At 54.3% G+C, this 20,205-nt stretch overlaps 1 protein-coding gene across 1 annotated transcript; it reads right to left on the bottom strand.

The window, feature by feature from the left end:
- Positions 1-1,014: 1,014 nt before the first annotated feature.
- On the bottom strand, positions 1,015-13,251 carry MYLK2 (myosin light chain kinase 2; the record flags this gene model as incomplete). The annotated part of the gene is made up of 12 exons (XM_081257202.1): positions 1,015-1,107; positions 2,054-2,186; positions 2,355-2,507; positions 2,992-3,120; positions 3,242-3,312; positions 6,094-6,235; positions 6,317-6,426; positions 8,628-8,721; positions 9,279-9,384; positions 10,948-11,249; positions 12,221-12,722; positions 13,200-13,251. 12 exons carry the CDS (start codon positions 13,249-13,251, stop codon positions 1,027-1,029), a joined length of 1,875 nt encoding a protein of 624 aa, XP_081113328.1. The 3' UTR covers positions 1,015-1,026.
- Between the last annotated feature and the right edge of the window lie 6,954 nt (positions 13,252-20,205).

A 20,205-nucleotide genomic window follows, 5' to 3' on the forward strand; every position in this document is an offset into this window, starting at 1 on the left:
CAAACTGAGGCACAAAGTGGGCAGCCACTTGCCTAGATCACACACTGGGTAGTGTGGCTCCTGAGGCTGCTAAAGTGCCTGGCCCGCAGCAGTGTTCCATGAACGGTGGCCAGCTGAGACCCACCCCGGGCGCACACACACTGTGAAAGGAGGCCACTTCCAACCTGTACATTTATTTACAAGGCACAAGCTGAGAGCAGGTTGGGGGCTGCCGACGGCCTTCCCACGCCTCCTGGGCCTGCTGACGCCATCATCCGAGGCCGTGGGTGACCCTTGGAATGGGGGCCGGAGTGGCTGGGTTGGGCCGGCTTGGCCTTCAGGCAAGCTCGGGGGTGGTCTCCCCTGTCCTCCAGGCCTCTCCCCTCCCCCTCCACCAGGCCCAGGCTGGGTGTCCTCTCTCTCACACAGAGTTCCTGTGTGTTGGTGGTCGCAAGGAAGGTGGGCGGGGGCCGGGCCAGACCAGATGGTGTGTCAGGCCTTATCTGCTGGGAGTGGGGAGGCGGGGGGGGGCATGGGGGTCCTCCTTCACAAAGCCTGTTCTGTCTCCCCTGGCAGCTGGGCCTTAGGAATCGCCGTCTGCCTTCCTGCCCCACCAAGGACCTCCCACCCCCAACTGCAGAAACCCCATATGCCAGGACCCCTAGCCCTCCTGCTCTAGCTAGGAGCAAGCCCAGGCCAGGGATGCCCCAGGTGAGGCCAAGCAGGGGTCACCAGAGCAGCAGTTCCAAGAAGGTGAGCCGGGTGGCGTCTCAGCAGGGCCCGTGGCATCTGGGCTGTGGCTGATGGGCTGGAGCCCTGTCTGGGGAGGCATTAGCAGGATGGAGTCAGGCCATATCCGAGGCAGCTCACGTCGGGGAAGCAGTCACTGCGCGGGGGCATGGGAGCCCCGAGCCTCCCAGCCTGGTGCAGCCTTGTCCTGGCCAGTCAGCCCCGGCGATCCGGCCCGTCTGCTCCGGCCTTCTGGGCTGTGTGGCCTCATCCCTGGCCACTGTGTGGCTGCGTCCAGGCCTCAGCTGCTCCTGGGGCTCAGACCCCCAGAGTCATCAGTGCCCCTGAGCTGCTGATCTTCTTGAAGCGGTTGGCAGCACTGATAGCAATGAAGTTTTTCTGAGGGATGAGGGAGAGGGGTCCCAGTCAGCAGCAGGGCAGGGGGAAATCTGTAGGACAGCTGAGTGTCTCCCAAGGTCGCCTTCATTCCAGGAGGGCTCCATGCCAGGGAGGACGCAGTGCCCAAACTGGCCGCAGGGGGCGCCATGACACTGCAGCCTCCAGGAGTGCCTCCCTCATTCAACCTGAGTACCTCTCTGCTCAAGGCAGTACAGTGGTTCCTATTTCACTCGAAGTAAAAACCCCTTATCATGGCCGAGTCCCTCCACGCCCTGCCTCCCGATCCTCTTGGACATCTCCCTTACCCCTTGCTTCTTCCACTCCAGCCGTGCTGGCTTCCTACCTGTTCCTCACACTTGACCACCGTGCTTCTGCCTCAGGGCCTTTGCACCAGCTGTTCCCTCTGCCTGGCACACTCCTCCCCCCATACCAGCCTGGCTCAGCCCTCACCTCCTTCAAGTTTTTGTTCACATGTTCCTTCTCAGTGTGCCCCCCGCTGGCCACCCTACTAAGAAGTGCAGCCTCTCCCCAGAACTCCTGACCATCCTTATTTTTTCCTAGAGCCCTTCCTTAACTCCTTTTAGCAACTCTCCATCCTCTACCAAAAGCAAGTCCACAAAGACTGAAATCCTTGTCTCTTTGTCCACTGCTGTATCCCCAGTGCCTTAGAGGTAGTGTATGCTCAAGAAATATTCGTGAAATGAGGGGAGGAAGCCTGTGATGGGGTCAGAGACCTTTTCCTGAGCCCGAGCCACAAATGGACACCCCTCCCTACAGTGGAGATGGGTGGGTGGAGGGCCACCACTCAGGGCAGTAGCCAGCCCAGGACAAGAAGAGAAAAGCCAATTCTGTTTTCCAGACCGAACCGGCTGACACAGGGCTAGTGGGGCCAGGACTCTTCCTGCCTTGTATCCCCCACTCCGCCCCACCCTCAGTTCTGTGGTACCTTCCAGCGCCTCTTCATGAGGTATTTCTTAAGCAAGATCTGGGACTTGAGGCGTCGGTTACAGCGCTTGGCTTTCTCTGCCAGATTGTTGAGCCAGGGGTGGGCGAGGCACTGGGCAGCGTTCATCCGGGCTCTGTGGGGAGGGGGCAGTACGGTGAGGGTGGGTGGCAGGCCAGGGAGGCACCACCCCACTGGCCTCCCGGCCCAGTTCCCGCCCAGCTGGCGCGCACACACACACACACACACACACACACACACTGGGCTTGCACACACGGGGTTCGTGTCCTGGGGTGAGCCTCACCTCTGGTTCTTGACAATGAGGTTGGAGACAAAGTCTTTGGCCTCGTCTGACACGGCCTCAAAGGTCTCCTCATCAAAGTACCAGTTGCCCGATAGAACATTGTTCAGGGTCTCGGTGTCATCGTCTCCCAGGAAGGGGGAGAGGCCACTCAGCCTAGAGGGAGGGGTTGGCAGGGAGCAGGGAGGTGAGATTGGGTCAGGGATGGGGACAGAGCCTAGGAAGCAGCACCATGCGCTGAAAAGACCCCCAGCCTCTCATATGGGACAGACCTGGGTTTGAATCTGGCTGGGTGACCTTGGGCAAGTCACTTCCCCTCTCTGAGCCTCACTCTTCTCATCTGTAAAATGGGCATAATCATCCCAGCTTCCCAGGGTCAGAGTGAAGAAGAGGAATGATGAGTGCACTGGGTCATCAAAGCTCTGCTGCCCAGAGCCCTGGGCTGGGACACTATGCCTTTGGGGGCCTTGGTTTCTCCATCTATAAAATGGGTACAAAGTTCCCTTTCCTGGTTCATCCTAGCACGCCCAACACCCCACAAACCCCTGACTGAGGGAGTGGGGAGGTGGAAGCAATCTAGGCCTCAGCTGCCCACCCATGTGCCCCAACCCCATAAACAACAGGCACCCTCAGGACTCACAGCATGTAGGTGATGACCCCCAGGCTCCACATGTCTGTCTTATCAGAGATTTGGTCATAATTCACCACCTCAGGTGACAGGAATTCTGGGGTCCCAAAATTCACTTTCAGCTTCTCATTGGGGTTATACCTGGAGGTGAGGCCAAAAGCTCAGAGCACAACTCCCAGGCCATTCCCAGACACCCTCCAACCTTCCCCCGGCCCTGCCCACCTCGAGGCTGGCCCTGCCATGCCACCCACCCAGGTGGTACCTCCGTGCCAGGCCGAAGTCAATGATCTTCACCATATGGCCCGTGGTGTTGACGCACAGGATGTTCTCTGGCTGAGGAGAAGGGGGTGGCCTGGATTGACCTCTGACCTGGCTCACCCTCCCTCCCCGCCCAGGTCCATCCAAGTCCCAGGCTCCCGGGACTAGAGGCCCAGGCTGCTAGAGTGGACAGCCCATCAGAGACCCTCAGACCTGCCTGCTCCAGGCACAGAGGAGGATCCTGAGGCCCGAGAGGGGCTCTTGCAGGGCAGGAGCCACCTTCTCCAGGCCTTGCTCCCCACCCTCAGCGTCTAACAAAGCGCCCAGCAGATACTCAGCCAAGGCTCCCAGAAATCCTGTGCCCCAAGCACAGGTGACTATGTGAGTCACATGCAAGGCTAGTCCCGCCCGCTCTGGGCCTCCATTTCCTCTTCATGTAACACAAGGACAGAGGACTAATCTGGGGTTGCAGGGCAGAAACGTTGTAAGTAGTTAACAAGGGTTAAAAGGCAGATTCTGCACAAAACCCCTGAGTTTCAGCACCTCCTGAAACACTGGAAGCCCCAGCCACATGGCTACACACGGCTGGGAGGGAGTTGCCCCTGACCCCTGTGACCCCGGGGCCTCCACCTCGTTTAATGGGGTTCTGTTCTTCGTCTGGGCTTTGTGTGCGTCTGATTTGAGGCCCCAAATGATAGGCTTTCTGAAGGTCCTTTCACACTGCTGCACTCATTCAGAGCAGGATGCTAGTGACTTCAACAGCCCAACCCAGGGCTCCACCGAAACAGGGAAAGGAAAGAAAGGCCCCAGGATACAATCGGTAGGGGAAATGAGACAGATTCAGACCTCCTTTTGGAGGACAGGGGACTTCCTGAAAAGCCCTGTAGCCAGAGCCCTGGGAAGTGCCTTCAGGCTGTGGTTCACCCAAGTTACTTGACGTGAAACCCTTTATTGATGAACAACTTACTGCTTTCCTGAAGAAAAACACACTTTAGGATACAGAGACTTAAGGTTGACCTTCTTCCCAGGACACCGCATTTTAATTGGAGACCCTGCCCTACCCCAAAGAAAATGGCTTTCACAGGAGAAAGGCAGGCTCCGATGCCACCACGCAGGCACCCACTCTGTCCAGAAACTCAGGAGTCCCCCACACTCCTTCCTTTCCCTCTGCCCTCCCCCATCCAAACCATCAGAAACCCGGCTGGCTCTATTTTCAGAATGCATCCATCATCTGACCACTTCCCATCCCTCCCCCACTGCCACTGGTTCCAGCCCCACCATCTCTCTCCTGGCTTATTATGACCGCCTCCTAAATGCCCTGCTGCTACGGTGGCCCCACTGAAACTCACCTCTTGACCCTCCTCGCTTCCTCACTTGTCAGTGGGGATGATAACAGCACACCTGACCCAATGGGCTGTCACACACTCTGAACACACCCTGAGCAGCTCTGACCCCTGGTAAGCACGGTGGAGGTGTTAGCCCACAGCAGCGGGAGCATCTCCTGCTTTGGACCTCAAATGCTCCAGCCCTTGCCTGCTTCTCCAGTTACACCTTGTATGTTTCCCCATTACTCTCACGTACTTTTTCATAACACTTTTAATGGTTTAAAATGATCTATTCATTGGGTTATTACTGTATGAATGTCTGTTTCCCCCACTGACCTGTAGGCTCCGTGGGACAGGGGCATGTCCTCATCATCTTGACGGCAACGTCCATGACCAGCACTGTGCACAGTAGCACAGGAGCAGGTACTTGGTACGTATCTACCAAGTGAATGAATGAAAGGACCATCCACTTTGCTAACCCACATCAGTGTTCAGATTTCATCTTCTCCACTAGCCTTGCCACTGATCCCACAAACATTAACACCTGCCCTAAGGATGGGGCTACCCGCTACTCATAGGGCTCCTGCCCACTCCATGCCACGGCCATGTCTCTCAGCTCCAGACAACCAATGCCAGCTGATCAGAGTTGGCGGGACGCGTAAAATCTATTTGCTCTCCCTGACCTGCTACATGCAGGGTACTAATGAGCAAGGTCAGAAGAGAGACATAATCTTTCACTACACATTTTGTCAGCGCCTGCCACGTGCATATTGCTGCACTGACACTATACTTACTGATGCGTTTTTCTGACTCCCCTTCTAGAACGTAAGCTCCGTGAGGGCAGGCGTTTTTATCTAATTTGTTCACCGCTGGATCTCCACCACCTAGAACACTGCCTGGCATCTAGTAGGCCCTCAACAGATATTTGTGGAATAAATGAACAAACATTCGCAGTGCCTGTCAGAGGTCTGCACTGAGGCAGGTGCTTTTGCAACACTTATCAGCAAGTTTCAAGTGTGAGACACTGAGTGTGGGGCAAGAGACCCTTTCAGCAAGTACTTAGTACCAGACTAGGAGCTCCTGAGAGCTGGGACCAAGTCTTTTTTGCTCTCTGATGTGTCCCCTGTTCCTGGTACTTACTAAGTGCTCAATAAACCCTTTTTTTGTTTGTTTTTTTGTTTTTTTGTTTTTTTGTGGTACGCGGGCCTCTCACTGATGTGGTCTCTCCCGTTGCGGAGCACAGGCTCCGGACGCGCAGGCTCAGCGGCCATGGCTCACGGGCCCAGCCGCTCCGCGGCATGTGGGATCTTCCCCGACCGGGGCACGAACCCGTGTCCCCTGCATCGGCAGGCAGACTCTCAACCACTGCGCCACCAGGGAAGCCCTCAATAAACCCTTTTTGAATCTACAGATGGAAGGCTGGATGGAGGAGGAGGAGGGGTTGGAGGATGGAGGGATGGCTGGCTGCGACGCTGGTCGCAGGTGGATGGATGCCGCGCCCGACCCCTCCCGGGAGCCCCCACCCCAGTACCTTGAGGTCCAGGTGCAGAACCCTCATCCTGTGCATGAAGAGGATCCCGTCGCAGATCTGCCGGACAAACACCATGGTGTCCACCTCAGTCAGGTGGTAGTCCTCGTCCACAATCCTCTCGAAGAGCTCGCCGCCCTCGATGCTGTGTGCACAGACCCCTCTGCAGGCTTGCTTCCGGGCCCGCTGCCCCCTCCCCAGGCCCCACCCCACTGATGGCACTCACTACTCCATGAAGAGCACGAACTCGTGCGAGGTCTCAATGGCTGCATAGAGCTGGATCAGGTTGCGGTGGTTCAGCTGGTTCATAACCTCGATCTCAAGCATCACCATTTCCTGGGGACCAGGGAAGTCATGGGGACCATCCGAGCATCATTACTCCCTGCCCTCCACCCTCTACACCTCTGCCCTTGACCAGACCTGTTGGGCCTTGCCTGGACCACTGCCCGCCTCCTCCTCGCTGGTCTCCTCGCCTCCCACCTCTCCCCACCCTCAAGTCTGTGTCCTCACCACACAGTCACTCCTGTTGGGACACCTTTCCTTTGCTGGTTCTTCTCCTCCCCCTGGCTGAATAGTGGGCTCCATCCTCCCTGCTCAGGACTCCCTGCTCTATACTCTCCCCCCGGGCGTTCTCCTCAAGTCACAGGCCTTGAAATTCCATCCAAATGTGATTGATTTCCAAATCCGTATCTCCACCTCCGAGTGCTCCTTTAAACTCCAGACACCAATCTCTCCAACTGCCTACCCTCCCTCCCCCTGAATGTCTGACTAACAGGCATCTCAAATCTCTCATGTCCAAAATTAAACTCTTGATACCACTCCTTCCCCACAATTGAGTTGCCCCCAGCTTGCCCATCAGCAAAAGGCCGTCACTCTTCACCTGGGTGTGCAGGACAAAAAGTTAGGAGCTTTCCCAGATTCCTGTCTTATTCTCACTTCCTCACACCCTTCATCCAGTCCATCAGTAAATCCTTTGACTCTACCCTTAAGCTGGATTACAAATCCAATAATTTCTCACCTCCCCCATCACTGCCTTCCTACTCTCAGCTGCCATTATTTGTCACTTTCAGAATGTTTGCAAACCAGTGGTCACATCTGTGAAATCAACAACGGTAGGAATATTCACACCAGGGAAACTGGCAAATGCTACAGATCAGGTCTCTCCCCGGAACTATGCCCCCAGAGCATTGGATCACTACCTGGACTGCTCCATTTTTCCCGTTATTCCATTCCTTGGTTGATATCTCACCTTCCATGCCACTTCCTCAGAGAGGCCTAACCTCACTTGATCCTATCTGAACGGCCCCCATCGACCCTGTTCCTACCTGGCTTTACCTTTTTTCCTAACACTTCTCAGTTCCTGACAGCATGTTTTTTGTTTTAGTTTGGTTTTAGCCATCTGTCCCTCCTCTCTAGCGCATCAGGACTTGTTTACTACCATTTTCCTAGCACCTGACACATTGAACCGCACAGAAAAAGTGCCCAATAATTAATTAATCAACAGCTGACTCCAATTAATTTACACAGTACATATGTCTTGAGCATCTACGCTGAGCCAGGTCCATGATAGAGGCCTTGGACCCAGCAGTCAATAACATGGATCCAGGCCCCATCAAGTGGAAGCGACAGAGAAAGACAGAGTCACATAGAAAATCCATGCTGTTCATATGTGCTCAGAGCCACGGTGAGGAATTCAGGGCTGCAGTACTTCCTCTGGAGCTGCTTCTCCTGCTTCTCCAGGCCTCTGCAGGTGCCGCTGTCTCTGCTCCCCTGGCCTAGACCTTGACTCAAGCGTTCCCAGCAGGTATCTGCCGTTTCTGGCCCTCAGGCCTTTCTTTCCACAGTCTTCTCTGTTTGAAACTCTCTCCCCTGCCTTCCTCACTGGAAAACAGCTCCTCCTTCTTCAAAGTCTTCATTCAGGAGAAGCTTCCCTGAACCCACAGGTGAGTCAGGAGCCTCCTTTGTGACCCCCACCCCTACCCCCCACCCTAGCTTTCCTGACTTACAGCTCTCACCATGCCAGCCTGCTAGGTCACCATCACCTCCTCACACACCTAATTCCCTCACTCCACATGAGCCTCTGCCTCATTCATTCAGCCATTCATTCACTCCTTGAACAAACACTGCTCTGAAGCAGGCCTGGGCTGGGTGTTAGAGGCAGAGCCCTCGAGGCCTGTTTACCCTGGTGCTCCCTGAGGGCAGGGACCAACTGACTTCCCTCTGGGACCTCCAGCACCAGCACAGGGCCTGGCCCAGAGCCTGCACTCATCGGCACTTATTGACTTGAACCGAACAGAGGGCATGAAGGGGGTGAGTCCCCAGGATAAATTCACTAACCGCGGGGTCAAGTTTATGGTCAGGGGCATCAGGCCCCTGTGGCAGGGCTATCTGTCTGTCTGTCTGTCTATCTGTGTGATAGCTTCAGTGCATTAAGCTTCGTACACCAGGCCCCTGGTGCAGATGTGTGGGTGGAGGGAGGTGAGAGGCACCCACTCCAAGGATCCCCTCCCCCTGCCACACAGCCAGACCCCCACTACCTTGTCTTTGTGTGTCTGTTTCTTGATGACCTTGGCTGCTAACTTGAGGCCTGTGGCTTTCTCTGTGCAGGTACAGACTGCTCCAAACTTGCCACTGGAGAGAGAAGGGGCTGGGAATGAAGGAGTTCTAAGGGCCATGGGGTGAGGGGCTGTGCTCTCTTCCCTGTGACATGGGGGCACACATCCCAGCCAGCTCCGATTCCCTCCAGAAGCTGTGAGCTCTACTGCAGGGACAACGGCTGAACCACGTAGACCACAGGCCCAGGAAGGGTGGGCTCATCAAAGGATGGCCGCTGATGTGCAGCTCGCAGACTGTGGCAGGAAGGGGCCCTGGGCCCTGGGGGAGGGCACCTTCAGGACTTTTAACAAAGCAGGAGTCGCCTTGAGGGGGGTCAGTGTGGTGCCTGCAACTGAGACAGACAGGAAAATACTCTATGCTTCCTATGGGAGACACTGAATGACCAATGGTGTGTTTGTGTGAGTGACAGTGACACACCAGCCATGCGACAGGCTGCACACAAGTGTGACCATGTGGCACCAATTTGCTCATGTCCAGTCGGAGTGTCTGGGCCTCTCATGGGGAAGATGTAAGGCCTGGGGGCTCGATGCTTTCCTGCTGGTGGGCTAGGGGCTTGAGGTCCCAGCTCTCACCCGCCCAGTTCCTCCTTGGAGTTCAGGCTGAACTGACTGCTGATGTTCCCAGTCCTCAGCTTCACGATGCGGTGGGGGAACGGGGCAGGGGGTGGCGGGCAATCATCTGTGGAACAGAGCAAAGCCATCACAGTCAGTGCGGGGGCTGCCGAGGACCCAGCCTGGCACCACGCCCTCCTGCCTGGCCGGAGCCGCATCCAGGGAAGTTCAGCGAGTGATACCTGGGGGACAGCTGGCTCCAGGAGAGGGCCTAGGGGCCTACTTTCCAATTTCAGCTCTGCTACCAACACACACCCTCCTTGGGAGGCCTCTGCCTCTGTCAGAGGGGGGGCTCAGCTTCTCCCGTCACAACAGTGGGGACGGCTGATTGGACTTCTCGGACCCTCCCACATTGTAAGGTATGAAGACTCCATCCCAAGCTATCTGCATTTCCATTAAAGAAAAAAAAAAAGGCATCTATGATGGTGGAGCGCCCGATAGGGGTTACTATGTCTGTTGCGGTAGGGGATGGGACCTGCCTCCCATCCCCTCTAATAACGCCGCCAGCTCTCACCACGTGTGGAATGGATGTCCTCCCTCGACCTGGCCCAGAGGCAGAGTTGGGGGTGGGGTGGGGTGGGCCAGGGATGGAGATGTTGGTAGGGAGAGGCTGCCACCTAGTGACAGCATGGGGAACAGCATGGGGCCAGACAGGCTGAGTCATGGGGAATGGAAACCTCTTTATAAATAGCAAGAGGCCGCAGGGAAGCCGGTGATAAATCAGGCGGCCCTTGGAGGTTGTTCAGGTCCGTCACTCGAGGATGTGACTGCAGGGTGGAGTGGGCCCGGAGGTCTGGGCCACTGCTCAGGGGAGGAGGCAGGGCTCCTGGCTGCCGCCCAGCCGCCTAGGCCCTCCCACCCTGTCTGGGTGGCACGGTGCCGCTCACCAGGCAGGTTGGCGGGTCTCCCAGGGCACCTCAGCCTGGAGGAAGGGGGTTGTCAGGACACTCTGGGCTCTCCTGACCCCATCTCAACCCACCCCCAGCCCTGCCGCACTCCTGCCCAGGCCCTTTTCCTATTCACCTGCTTGCCAAGCTCACTCATGCTCAATGGCTCCCTGCTGCCCGCTGAATAAACCGTCGTCACTTAAGGCCATTCCACAGTCCTGCCCCATCTCACGTGCCCAGCTACCTTGGTCACCAACCCTCCCTCCCCCCCCCACACACACCTGTGCTCTTCAGCTCAAGAGCCCTCTATGGCTCCCAGGAGCCTCCCCACCCGCCCAGGATGCAGTTTACCTACCAAAGCCTGGCACTTGAGCCCTTCTACAGATTGACTTCAAATCCCACTGTCCAGAGAACTGGTGTTGCTGCAATAATTTGCCTGATTTTTTTTTTTAAAGCCCCATTTTAGTCAAGGTAGAAGAAAGTAAAAAGTGAGCTCTGGAGTCAGGCTGTCCTGACAAGTTCATATCCTGTTCTAGCTATGGGTTTGGGGTGCCCCACTTCCCTTTTTTTATCCCCCGTTTCCCCATCTCTCAAAGGGGACCAGGAACTCATACTTCCTGGGGTTGGGTGACACTTAGATGGATCAGGCTGATGAGGCAGCTCAGTGGGCTTGAGTCCTCCAAGTGGGGAGACATGGGGAGCCCTCTCCCTCTTACCTCAGCCCCAGGGCAGCCCCAGCCTACCCAAAATCTGGAAGCAGTCCTCCTCCCTGGCTGTGGGACTGAGGGCCTGTCCCACCTCCGATGTCTCGGAGGGAACAGCCTGGAACTCCATCTCCCTCGAGGTGTCCCCTTGCACCTCAGCCTGGCCAGCCTGGCCTGGAGCCTTCTCTTCTGTTTCCTTCTGGCTGCCTTGCGGGAGGTTCTTCTCTCCTTCTGCTACCTTGGCTGGCTCAGGATCCGTGGGGCCTGGGGTCACGGGCACCCCTTCAAAGATGAGTTCTGTTGCCTCATCTGGGGGCTTCTCAGCCAGCGGCTTCTCAGGGCTAGAAGTGAGAACACAGAGGTGACGCCCTCAGCAGCCACGACCCCGCCAGCAGGCAGGTCTCCCAGAGCCCCATCTGCAATCTGGAGCTAATACGACCCGCCCCCACCCCAAACGCGTGGGGTGATGCATCTGAATTCACTTCATACAAAATCAAGCGATGTTAATAATACCATAAATGTCTATGGGGTTTTTTTTCCTGGCCATGCCACATGGCATGCGAGATCTTAGTTCCCCGACCAGGGATTACTCTGTGCCCCCTGCAGTGGACGCGAGGAGCCCTAACCACTGGACCAACAGGGAATTCCCATGTCTGTGGTTGTTATCTTGAGTATCAATGCACTAATAGATCATTAATAACTGTTAACAGGATTGTTGATTTGGTTAATCATTATGTGGCAACAATTAGGAAGGTTATGTAGTTCTTGATTCATAAAACTGTGGTGATGCAATTGATAATGTATTAATGATATTAATTTATATTACCACATAATTCAAACTGATATGGTGTTATTATTGTGGTTTACGATAAATACATCATTAATAACCTCATTAATATGACTGGCATTCAGGTAAGGATAACGGGTTGTACCATGAGACTGGTGCTATCAGTCTGGTTATTAGTCATCTTTCCATATTATACCAATAATTCTATTAAGCAGACGGATTATCTTTTCCTCCTGACATCTCAGTCCTGCCCTTGGCGAGACCCAAGTTCATGGGGTAAGGGGAACTCTGGACTCCAGATGCCTGGAGAAGAGGTCTTTGAGGACCTCTCCTGCCTGACATTCCAGGCTTCTGTGAACTATCACAAAATCCTGGTTTCTTCAGGGAGACAAAGTGGTCAGGCCGATGCCCAGGACAGAGGGAGGTGAACATCAGAACTACCCCGTCTAGCACTGAGTGTGATGACGGTGCCCAAGACAGAGGAACTGCGGGGCCCCTCCCCGCTCCCGGCCAGGGGCCATTCACCTCGAGATGGCGGCAGGGCAGCTGGGGTTGTGCAGAAAGGCGGGTGAGCCCCTCCTGGCTGCTTCTTGGCCCTCTGCTACCTCCTTGTGCAGCTTGGGTTCTCCGAGGTCCTGGCTGCCTGGGGTCCCCTGCTTGGCCTCGGGCTTCTTGACACTGACCTCGGCTGTCGCAGTCTCCTGGGGCAGGGCGGCCGGCTGCCCAGCACTGCCCTCCGCAGGCCCCCCACCCAGGTGTCCTTCTCCCTTGGGGTCTTGGCTGCTGGTTGAGGGTTGGGCCAAGGCACTACCCCCTTTCTCCGGGGCTGGGGCTTCAGCATCTTTCTTCATGGTGAGTGGATGAGGTTCTTCCTTTGGGTCTGGGGGACCAATTTCTTTCTCTGGATCTAGGGGACCAAGTTCTTTCTCTGGGTTTGGGGGATCAGGATCCTTCTCTGGGTCTGGGGGACCAGGGTCTTTCTCTGCAGCTGGGGGTCCTTCACCTGCTGCACCTTTAGGTGCCTTGTCTGCAAAGGAGGTGAAACACCAGTCAGGATCCACCCTCCTACACCTCCTTCCCCAGCTAGGCTGGCCAGAGACCAGCTCCAGGCCCAGGTCCCCACCCAGGACACAATTTGCAAGGGCTTGTCCCACTGAGCCTCTGGGGCCACTCCATGGGCTCTAGAGATGGGCTGCCAAGACCTCAGCGGCCCTGTGTAGGAGGCTCTGGTCTCCTGGTGGGCCTTGATGCCCCTGCCATCCGTCGCCCTGAGTGTTCAGGCGCCAACAATGGGGACTTCATGTTTTCCCAGTCTCTCTGGGGACGGCTTCATGTTGGCCCTTGATCCAGCCCCACTGTACCAGAGATAACCCTGATTTCTTGGTCCTCCATGCGCCATAAAGGAGGCCTCAGGCACAGAACTCCCACTGAGAAACAGGCCCAACTCTGGATTCAAACACCCCTTCCCAAGCTCCTCCCTCCATCTCCTTCCCCAGCTTGGCACCTGTTGATGGGCTCTTGATTCCCAGCTCCACTGCTCCGTTTTCTGTCGCCATGAGGTAGGGAGGCGTGTGCTTCTGCTTGTCTAACTCAAGTCTTTCTAGCTGCAGAAAGAAGAGAAAGGTGTGTCGGGCTGCAGGATTCCTCCTCCTGTCTGGCTGAGAGGAGGCCAGGGCCAGCTGACTGAGGAGAGAGAGGCACCTGGAGCAGAGAGAGGCAATCTGGTGTCTGTCTGTCTCGCAGCGGCTGCCCAGGAGCAGTCCTCAGGCAGTTGTAAGGGATTGGGCCGGGTGGGCAGAGGCGGAGGCAGGGGTGCAGGCAGGGAGGCGGGGGCGGAGGAGAGGATCTCTTACACCAGGGGCCATGCAGCTCAGACTGCCACCACCTGTCACTCTTGGCCCCCATTCAGAGGACACGGCATTCTTCCCATGAACTGACTGGGGGGAGAGTGGTGTTGGAACAAGCAGGAAGAGAAAGAGGGAGGGGTCACCTGGGGCCCTGGGGGAGCAGCCTTCTCCCAGGCTTTGCCTGGTATCTTTGGCTTAGACAAGATGCAGGGGGGCTTGAAGAAGAGGGGCTTTCAGGCAGGGCTGAAGGGCAAGACTATGCCCAGGCCAGGCTCTGGCTCTGCCTGCATCTCCTGGGGTTCCCCAGAGCCTGGTTAGAACCACACAGGCCCACGGGTAATCACCGTGACCCCAGCGCCCAGCTCGGTGTCCACAAGCCCTGCCCCTGGCCTCTGGATCTGTTTGGAGCATCTTTGGGTAAAAAATGGCCTCAGGGGCACTTGCTCAACACGTCCATGGGCCTGAAAGCATTTTCTTTTGAAAATGTCTTCTTTCTGGGCCCCTGGGGAGATGGAGGCTGCCCCAAGCAGCTGTGAGAGATGGTCAGTGCTCTCATGCCCCTCCCTTGAGCTGATCCAGGTCTTTTCAATGGCCCGCCTGGAAGGATCCTAGGATCCTCCACCACAATGGTGACCCAGGGGCCACTCCAGCCCGAGGTGTTCAAGTGGAGATGGGATGCAGAGAGATATGATCCAAAGGCCCTTCCATTACCTAGAGCCTTTCTCTGTGGGGCACTTGAGAACTAGCCTCAAGCTGAGTGCATTGGAAATAGATCTGGAGTGGATGTCTGGGTTCAGGTCCTGACTGTGGTGACCCATCCAGTCACTCCAACCCCACTCCACGGTCCAGCTCCTCTAATTATCAAATGGAGAAATCAACTCCTGCCCCCTGTTGAGAGAAGGAATGGGGAAATGGCTTGAGAATGCAGCACATCTGCACAATGGGAAATTGTGTAACTGTAAAAAATATGGAGGAAGCTGTGAATAAACTGACATGAAGCAACCTACAAAGTGGGAGGAGAAAAAGCAAGGTGCAGAATAGCATGTAGAGGATGCTATCATTTGTGCAAAAGGGGTTAAGATTTATAATAGAGGACATAATATATCTAATATATAAAATTTCCCTTTACACACATAAGGATTTCTTTGGCAGAATAAGAAACTGGGGACCAGAGGTGGGAGAAAGATATTGCTGCATACCCTTTTACTTTTTTATTTGAACCCAAAACTATGTGAACAGATTACTGTTCAAAATGAGTGATGTTTTCTTAAGTGAGCAAATGCTGGGGTTGTCTGTCCAAGGCTAGCAAAAGCCAGAGTGGGCGCCCCTTCCGCAGTCTTGCTGCCTTGTGTCTGCCTGTCCTCCTCTTCTGACCTGGTCCTCCTCTCTTCCATTTCTCTCCTTCAGAGTCTAGTTGACAGCCTGCCTCTTATAGGAAGCAAAAATACTAACACCTATACAGTACTCGTCACATGTGCAGGGCCTCTAAGTGCTCCTGTGTAGGTTCACTCACGTGATCTTCAGAACAACCGGATGAGATAGATACGATTACAGATGGGGAAACTGAAGCTCAGAGAGGTTAAGTAACTGACCCAGGGCCATCGGGCTTGTAAGGGACTGAGCTGGGATCTGAACCCAGACTCTCTGAAAGGACGGGAGCTCCCATTTTTTGAGTGCCTGCTATTATTAGCTTTATCCATATTGTCTTAAAACATCATCTTGATAATAACTCTGTGAGGAGATTTCATCCCATTTTCTAGATGAAGACGGGAGGATCAAAAGAGTAACTTGCCAAAAGTCACTCCACAAGGAAGGGAGTTGGACCACAAATGTGCTTCTTTACAGTGCCAAAGTCTTCTTTCTTGCCTAAAATTTCCCAGCCTGTGTCTCACCCCATCTCCCTGCTGGGTACTAGCTTTATGGGTCTCATAGCATTCTGAAGGTTGAAATGCTTCCAGCCTGTGCCTATGACCCGGACCCCCAGTCTTCTATTTGGTTGTCCCCACAGGACATTCTGGTTTAGCTTGAAATGCTGGACCCCCTCTTCTGAGCTCCTTCAGCTCCAGGCTGATCTCACCGTTGCCACTGTCCGGGAGCCCTTCAAGGGCAGGGGCTGTATGATGCTCACATGTGTCCCCGGCACAAAGTGTTCCTGCCAATCAGTGTCTGATGAGTATCCAAGTGACTAGCAAGGCTCTGGACCGGTTCTACCATGATGGCCGTTGCTGATGTCCTCTCGTTATGACTGTGGTTATCAGTACTGATCGTTTATTGAGTGAGTGCCCATGAAGGGCCACTAAGGGCTCTGCCAAGGGTTTTGCCCAGCTCATTGGATCTTCACAAAGGACTCTAGGGGCCAAGCTCTAGACCATCTTAAAGATTCGGAAAAGCTCGATGCCGAGAGAGGGTAAGAGGCTTGTCCCTAGAGTCACACAGCTATTGAATAACTTCAAACTACCCAGATTCATATCCAGAGCCACCTCCCAATGGGACTAAAATCCAGGCTGGGACAATATAAGGGTTTTTAATTGCTGCACTTGTTACTGTTATGATTCCCAAATAATCACTAGCATTTCTTTCTTTTCTTTTTTTTTAAAATTAATTAATTTATTTATTTGGCTGTGTTGGGTCTTTGTTTCTGTGCGAGGGCTTTCTCTAGTTGCGGCGAGCGGGGGCCACTCTTCATCGCGGTGCGCGGGCCTCTCACTATCGCGGCCTCTCTTGTTGCGGAGCACAGGCTCCAGACGCACAGGCTCAGTAGCTGTGGCTCACGGGCCCAGTTGCTCCGTGGCATGTGGGATCGGGATCTTCCCAGACCAGGGCTCGAACCCGTGTCCCCTGCATTGGCAGGCAGATTCTCAACCACTGTGCCACCAGGGAAGCCCATAACTAGCATTTCTTGAACTCTCATTAAATGGATCAGGCCCCGTCCCCACACTCCATACTTACCACAGTCCTGCTGAGCAGTGGTTGAGGAACTCTGACAGTGAAACTCTCAGACTAATGACCGTGAGGCTTGGGCAAATGCTTTCTGTAGTCTCCTCATCTGTAGGATGAGCACCTTCTTCACAGGGGGAGATATGTAAAGCATTTAGAACGGTGCATGGGTACTCAGTGCTGTATAAATGTCAGCTATATCATCCCCATTTCACAGATATGAAAGGAAAACTGAGTCACAGGGCAAAGTCACAGAGTTGGGTTTGAACCATCTGACACAATGCTCAGCTCATAACTACTCTGCCCCACTGCTCTCTCCTGGAATGGCTGGGAGCGTTTAGTGAGAACATGTATGTAGAGTGCTTGGCACGGTACCTGCAGCACTGTGTGTGAGGTCTCCATAATGTGGACACCCAGAGGGCTCAGCTGTCCCTGCAGGCTACTCCACAGTCCCTCACGCTGAGATGAGAGCCTGGCCTGGTTCCGGATCCACAGGATTACCTGCAGCTTACTCGCCCTCCCACTGGGGCTGAGCTCAGCTCAGTCAGCTGCTCCCTGGGAGTCCCCAAGCTTCTTCTCAGAGCTCCCTTGGAGGTGCAGGGTGGGGGAGGGGGGCACAGGGAAACCTCCCCCACGCAGCTGGGGGCTGCCAGAGCCCCTGCCCACCCTTAAGAAGGGGCTTTCCCGCCCTGCACCAGCTGTGCAGCCACCCTCCTTGCCTCTACAGGGGCAGGGCAGGAAGTGGGACAGTGCCAGGACCAATTAAACCTGCCAGGGGAATTAAGGTCAGCAGGATGCAATTATGCCTGTTGGATTTAACAAGGCGAGAGGGAAGGTTTCTCCAGCCAGAGTTCACGGCTCCTTAGGCCTCTGGCCCTGGAAGGCTCTGCATTCCAGAAGCCTGGGCTCCCAGGCTCACCCATCCCTGGGAGAATTCCTGGGGTGTGGAGGGGTTAACTCCACTTGGGCACTGCTTCCCTGGCTCCTGGAGGAAACAGACCCAGCCAAGAAGCTTTAAAAGGACCGGCTCAGAGGAGACATTTCCTGGCCTGAACCTCTCCCTGCTCGGCTGTGATGGAAAATCCAAGGAGTTGAGCAATGACCTTTCTGACTCCAAAGAAAGCAGCCAACTCCCCTCACGACTTTCCCTCCAGTCCTGATATGGGAGCCACTCAGGGCTGTTTTCTCCTGCTCTCTCCCACCTTGGGCCCCTGAGCCTGGGGCTTTGGCAGTACCAGCCCCCGGGGAAGCCCTGGTAAGGCTGCTGTCCTTACCGCGTACCCTGTCCTTCCCTCCGAGGCTGGTAAGCAGAGATGTATGGACATTCTGTGTGGACAACTGGATGTAGATTTCTCTGGAAGTTCGAATGACACTGTTCCAGCCCAGAATTTGTAGAGTTTTATCGCTAAGATTATTACTACTCTGTGGCAAGGAATAAACTGGTCACTTTGGGGACACAGAGATGAAACTGGGGAAAAGCTATAGAATCACCATGCAGTGCATTTTAGGTGAAAAAAGACTGTAAAATCATTCATGAAGTGGGTCCTCTTTTGTTGCTAAAAATATTTGTAGAGAAAATATCTGGAGGCACACACACACACACACACACACACACACACATACATGTGTGGGAGTAGAGATGATTTTTATGCTTTGTCTGGATTTTGCAAATTTTTTTGAAATGACTATTTGTAACTGTTAGGAGATAAATATTAATTCAAGACATAGTAATATGGATACAGATTTCTACAATTCAAGACAGAAAATAAGAGCTACATATGAGATATGAAACACTGTAGGGTCTCAGAGGCGGAGTCTTTGGGACTGATGATCAGGGGGTGACTTCCCAGCTGAAGGCATGGCTGCGGCAGGCTTTCTCCTGGGCCTAGGCCCCAGAGTTTGTTTAAAATGAAGCCTCCTTCAAGTAGGGCCCCAGGACTCTGTCCTTATAACCAGCATTTCAGGTGGTTTTCATGCACACCCCAAATTTGAGAACCCACGAGTCAGAAGGCCAGTTTTGAGGCAGTCCTGAGGCAGCTGGCAGGGTACTTCCAGGACACATATCCTTCTAGCCTGGGCTGTGTTCTCAACCCTGATGCACGTGGGAAATGTCCAGAGAGTTTTCACAACTTCTGAAGTCTGAGCCGCTCCTGGGCTCAGATCATTAAATCAGCACATTTGGAGTGGGGTCCAGAAAGTTATTTTTCAAACCTGCCCAGAAGATTCTGATGTCCAGTCAGCATTGAAAGCCACTGCTCTGAGGTTCTCCCAGGGCAGGAACTTCACCTGTTTCCCTGGAATGCACCTGCAAGTTAAGGTAAAGCGGTGCACATGGCAGGTGTTCCCTTCTGACTTGTATTGACTGTGTGTATTGACCCAGTACCTGGGGCCCTGGGGATCAGGTGCCGGCTCAGAACAGACAGGGACCAAGTCAGTCGACCTCATATCCCAAGGACCTAGTACAAAAAGTGGTGCTCCTGATGTTAATAATAACAGCTGCTAATATTTATTGTGCATTTACCATGTGCCAGGCAAAGATATTAACTCCTTTAATCTTCATAGCCACATTATGAGGTAGACATTATTATCAGTCCCATTTCCAAAAGGAAAGTGAGGCACAGAGGAGTAACTTGCCCAAGGTTTCAAAGGTAGGATTCCAGTGGGACCAGAATTTACACCCAACCCGTCAAGCTCAGAGCCCTCACTCTTGATTACTATTCCATACCACAAAGTAAATGCCTGCTGAAAAATGAATTCATGGGTGAGTGAGGAATACTTAGATTATGTCACAACTTGGTGGCCCCAGGACCTGACACTCAGTAGGTGCTCTGTAAATGCTGAAGAAGAAATGTTCCTACTTTGGTAAGGTCCTGGGACAACGAGAAACCAAGGCTGGCCCCTCCTTCACTCTTTCTCCCTCTCCCCCATCGCAGCCCAACTTCTTTGCAGCATAAACAGCGAAGCCAAAAATAGCCATCTAATGACGTCAGAGGAACAAGGTCATCTGAAAATTGTCCATGGCCACTGGACACTCCCTATAGGATCAAGTAGCAGGAGGGTACCCCAGGCTGGTGCAGCTGTTCCAAGAACAGGAAACGTCCCAGGAGCAGACTTGGAAGCACCACCTCATGAAGGCAGGGCCCGTGGGGGCGGGGGACAAACGCAAACACAGAAAGAAGCAAAACCCAAGTGCAGAGCGCAGACCCTGGAGAGGAGAGTAACTGGAGTTTATCTGCACTAGAAGTCACTCCCAGCACACGATCCCAGGAAATGGCTCAAAAAGGGGGGAGTGCATGTTCTATCCTGGTAGGCTTCCTGGCCTCCATTGTGCTATTTATAGCACTTCAGGCTCCTCTGCAGAACTGGGTTACCATATGAGCCAGGGGGTGCATGGCAAGCTCTGAGAGGCTCCTGGGAGAAGAGGGCCCCATCTGGGATGGTGAGGGGAGTCCAAATAAAGGATGAGGAGTGGGCCGGGGCAAAGCATTTCTGGCTGCAGTCACTTGGCACTGTGACCACCTCGGCTATCGTTCAGGCCTGCTGAGGCTTGTGACTTAATAATTGACTGACAGCTGCCACATCCCTGATAGGAACGCAAGCATCCAGCAAGGACCCAGACGGCTGCTGGGTGAAACTGAGGAGAGAGAACCTGCTCCCAGCCTCTGGGAAGCGTAGCTGGAGGTTCCCACAGAAACGTCAAGAGTTCAATGAGGGCTACAGCCCAAA

The sequence above is a fragment of the Mesoplodon bidens genome (assembly GCF_964165515.1).
Source record: "Mesoplodon bidens genome assembly, chromosome: 15".
In the NCBI taxonomy this organism is placed as follows: Eukaryota; Metazoa; Chordata; class Mammalia; order Artiodactyla; family Ziphiidae; genus Mesoplodon; species Mesoplodon bidens.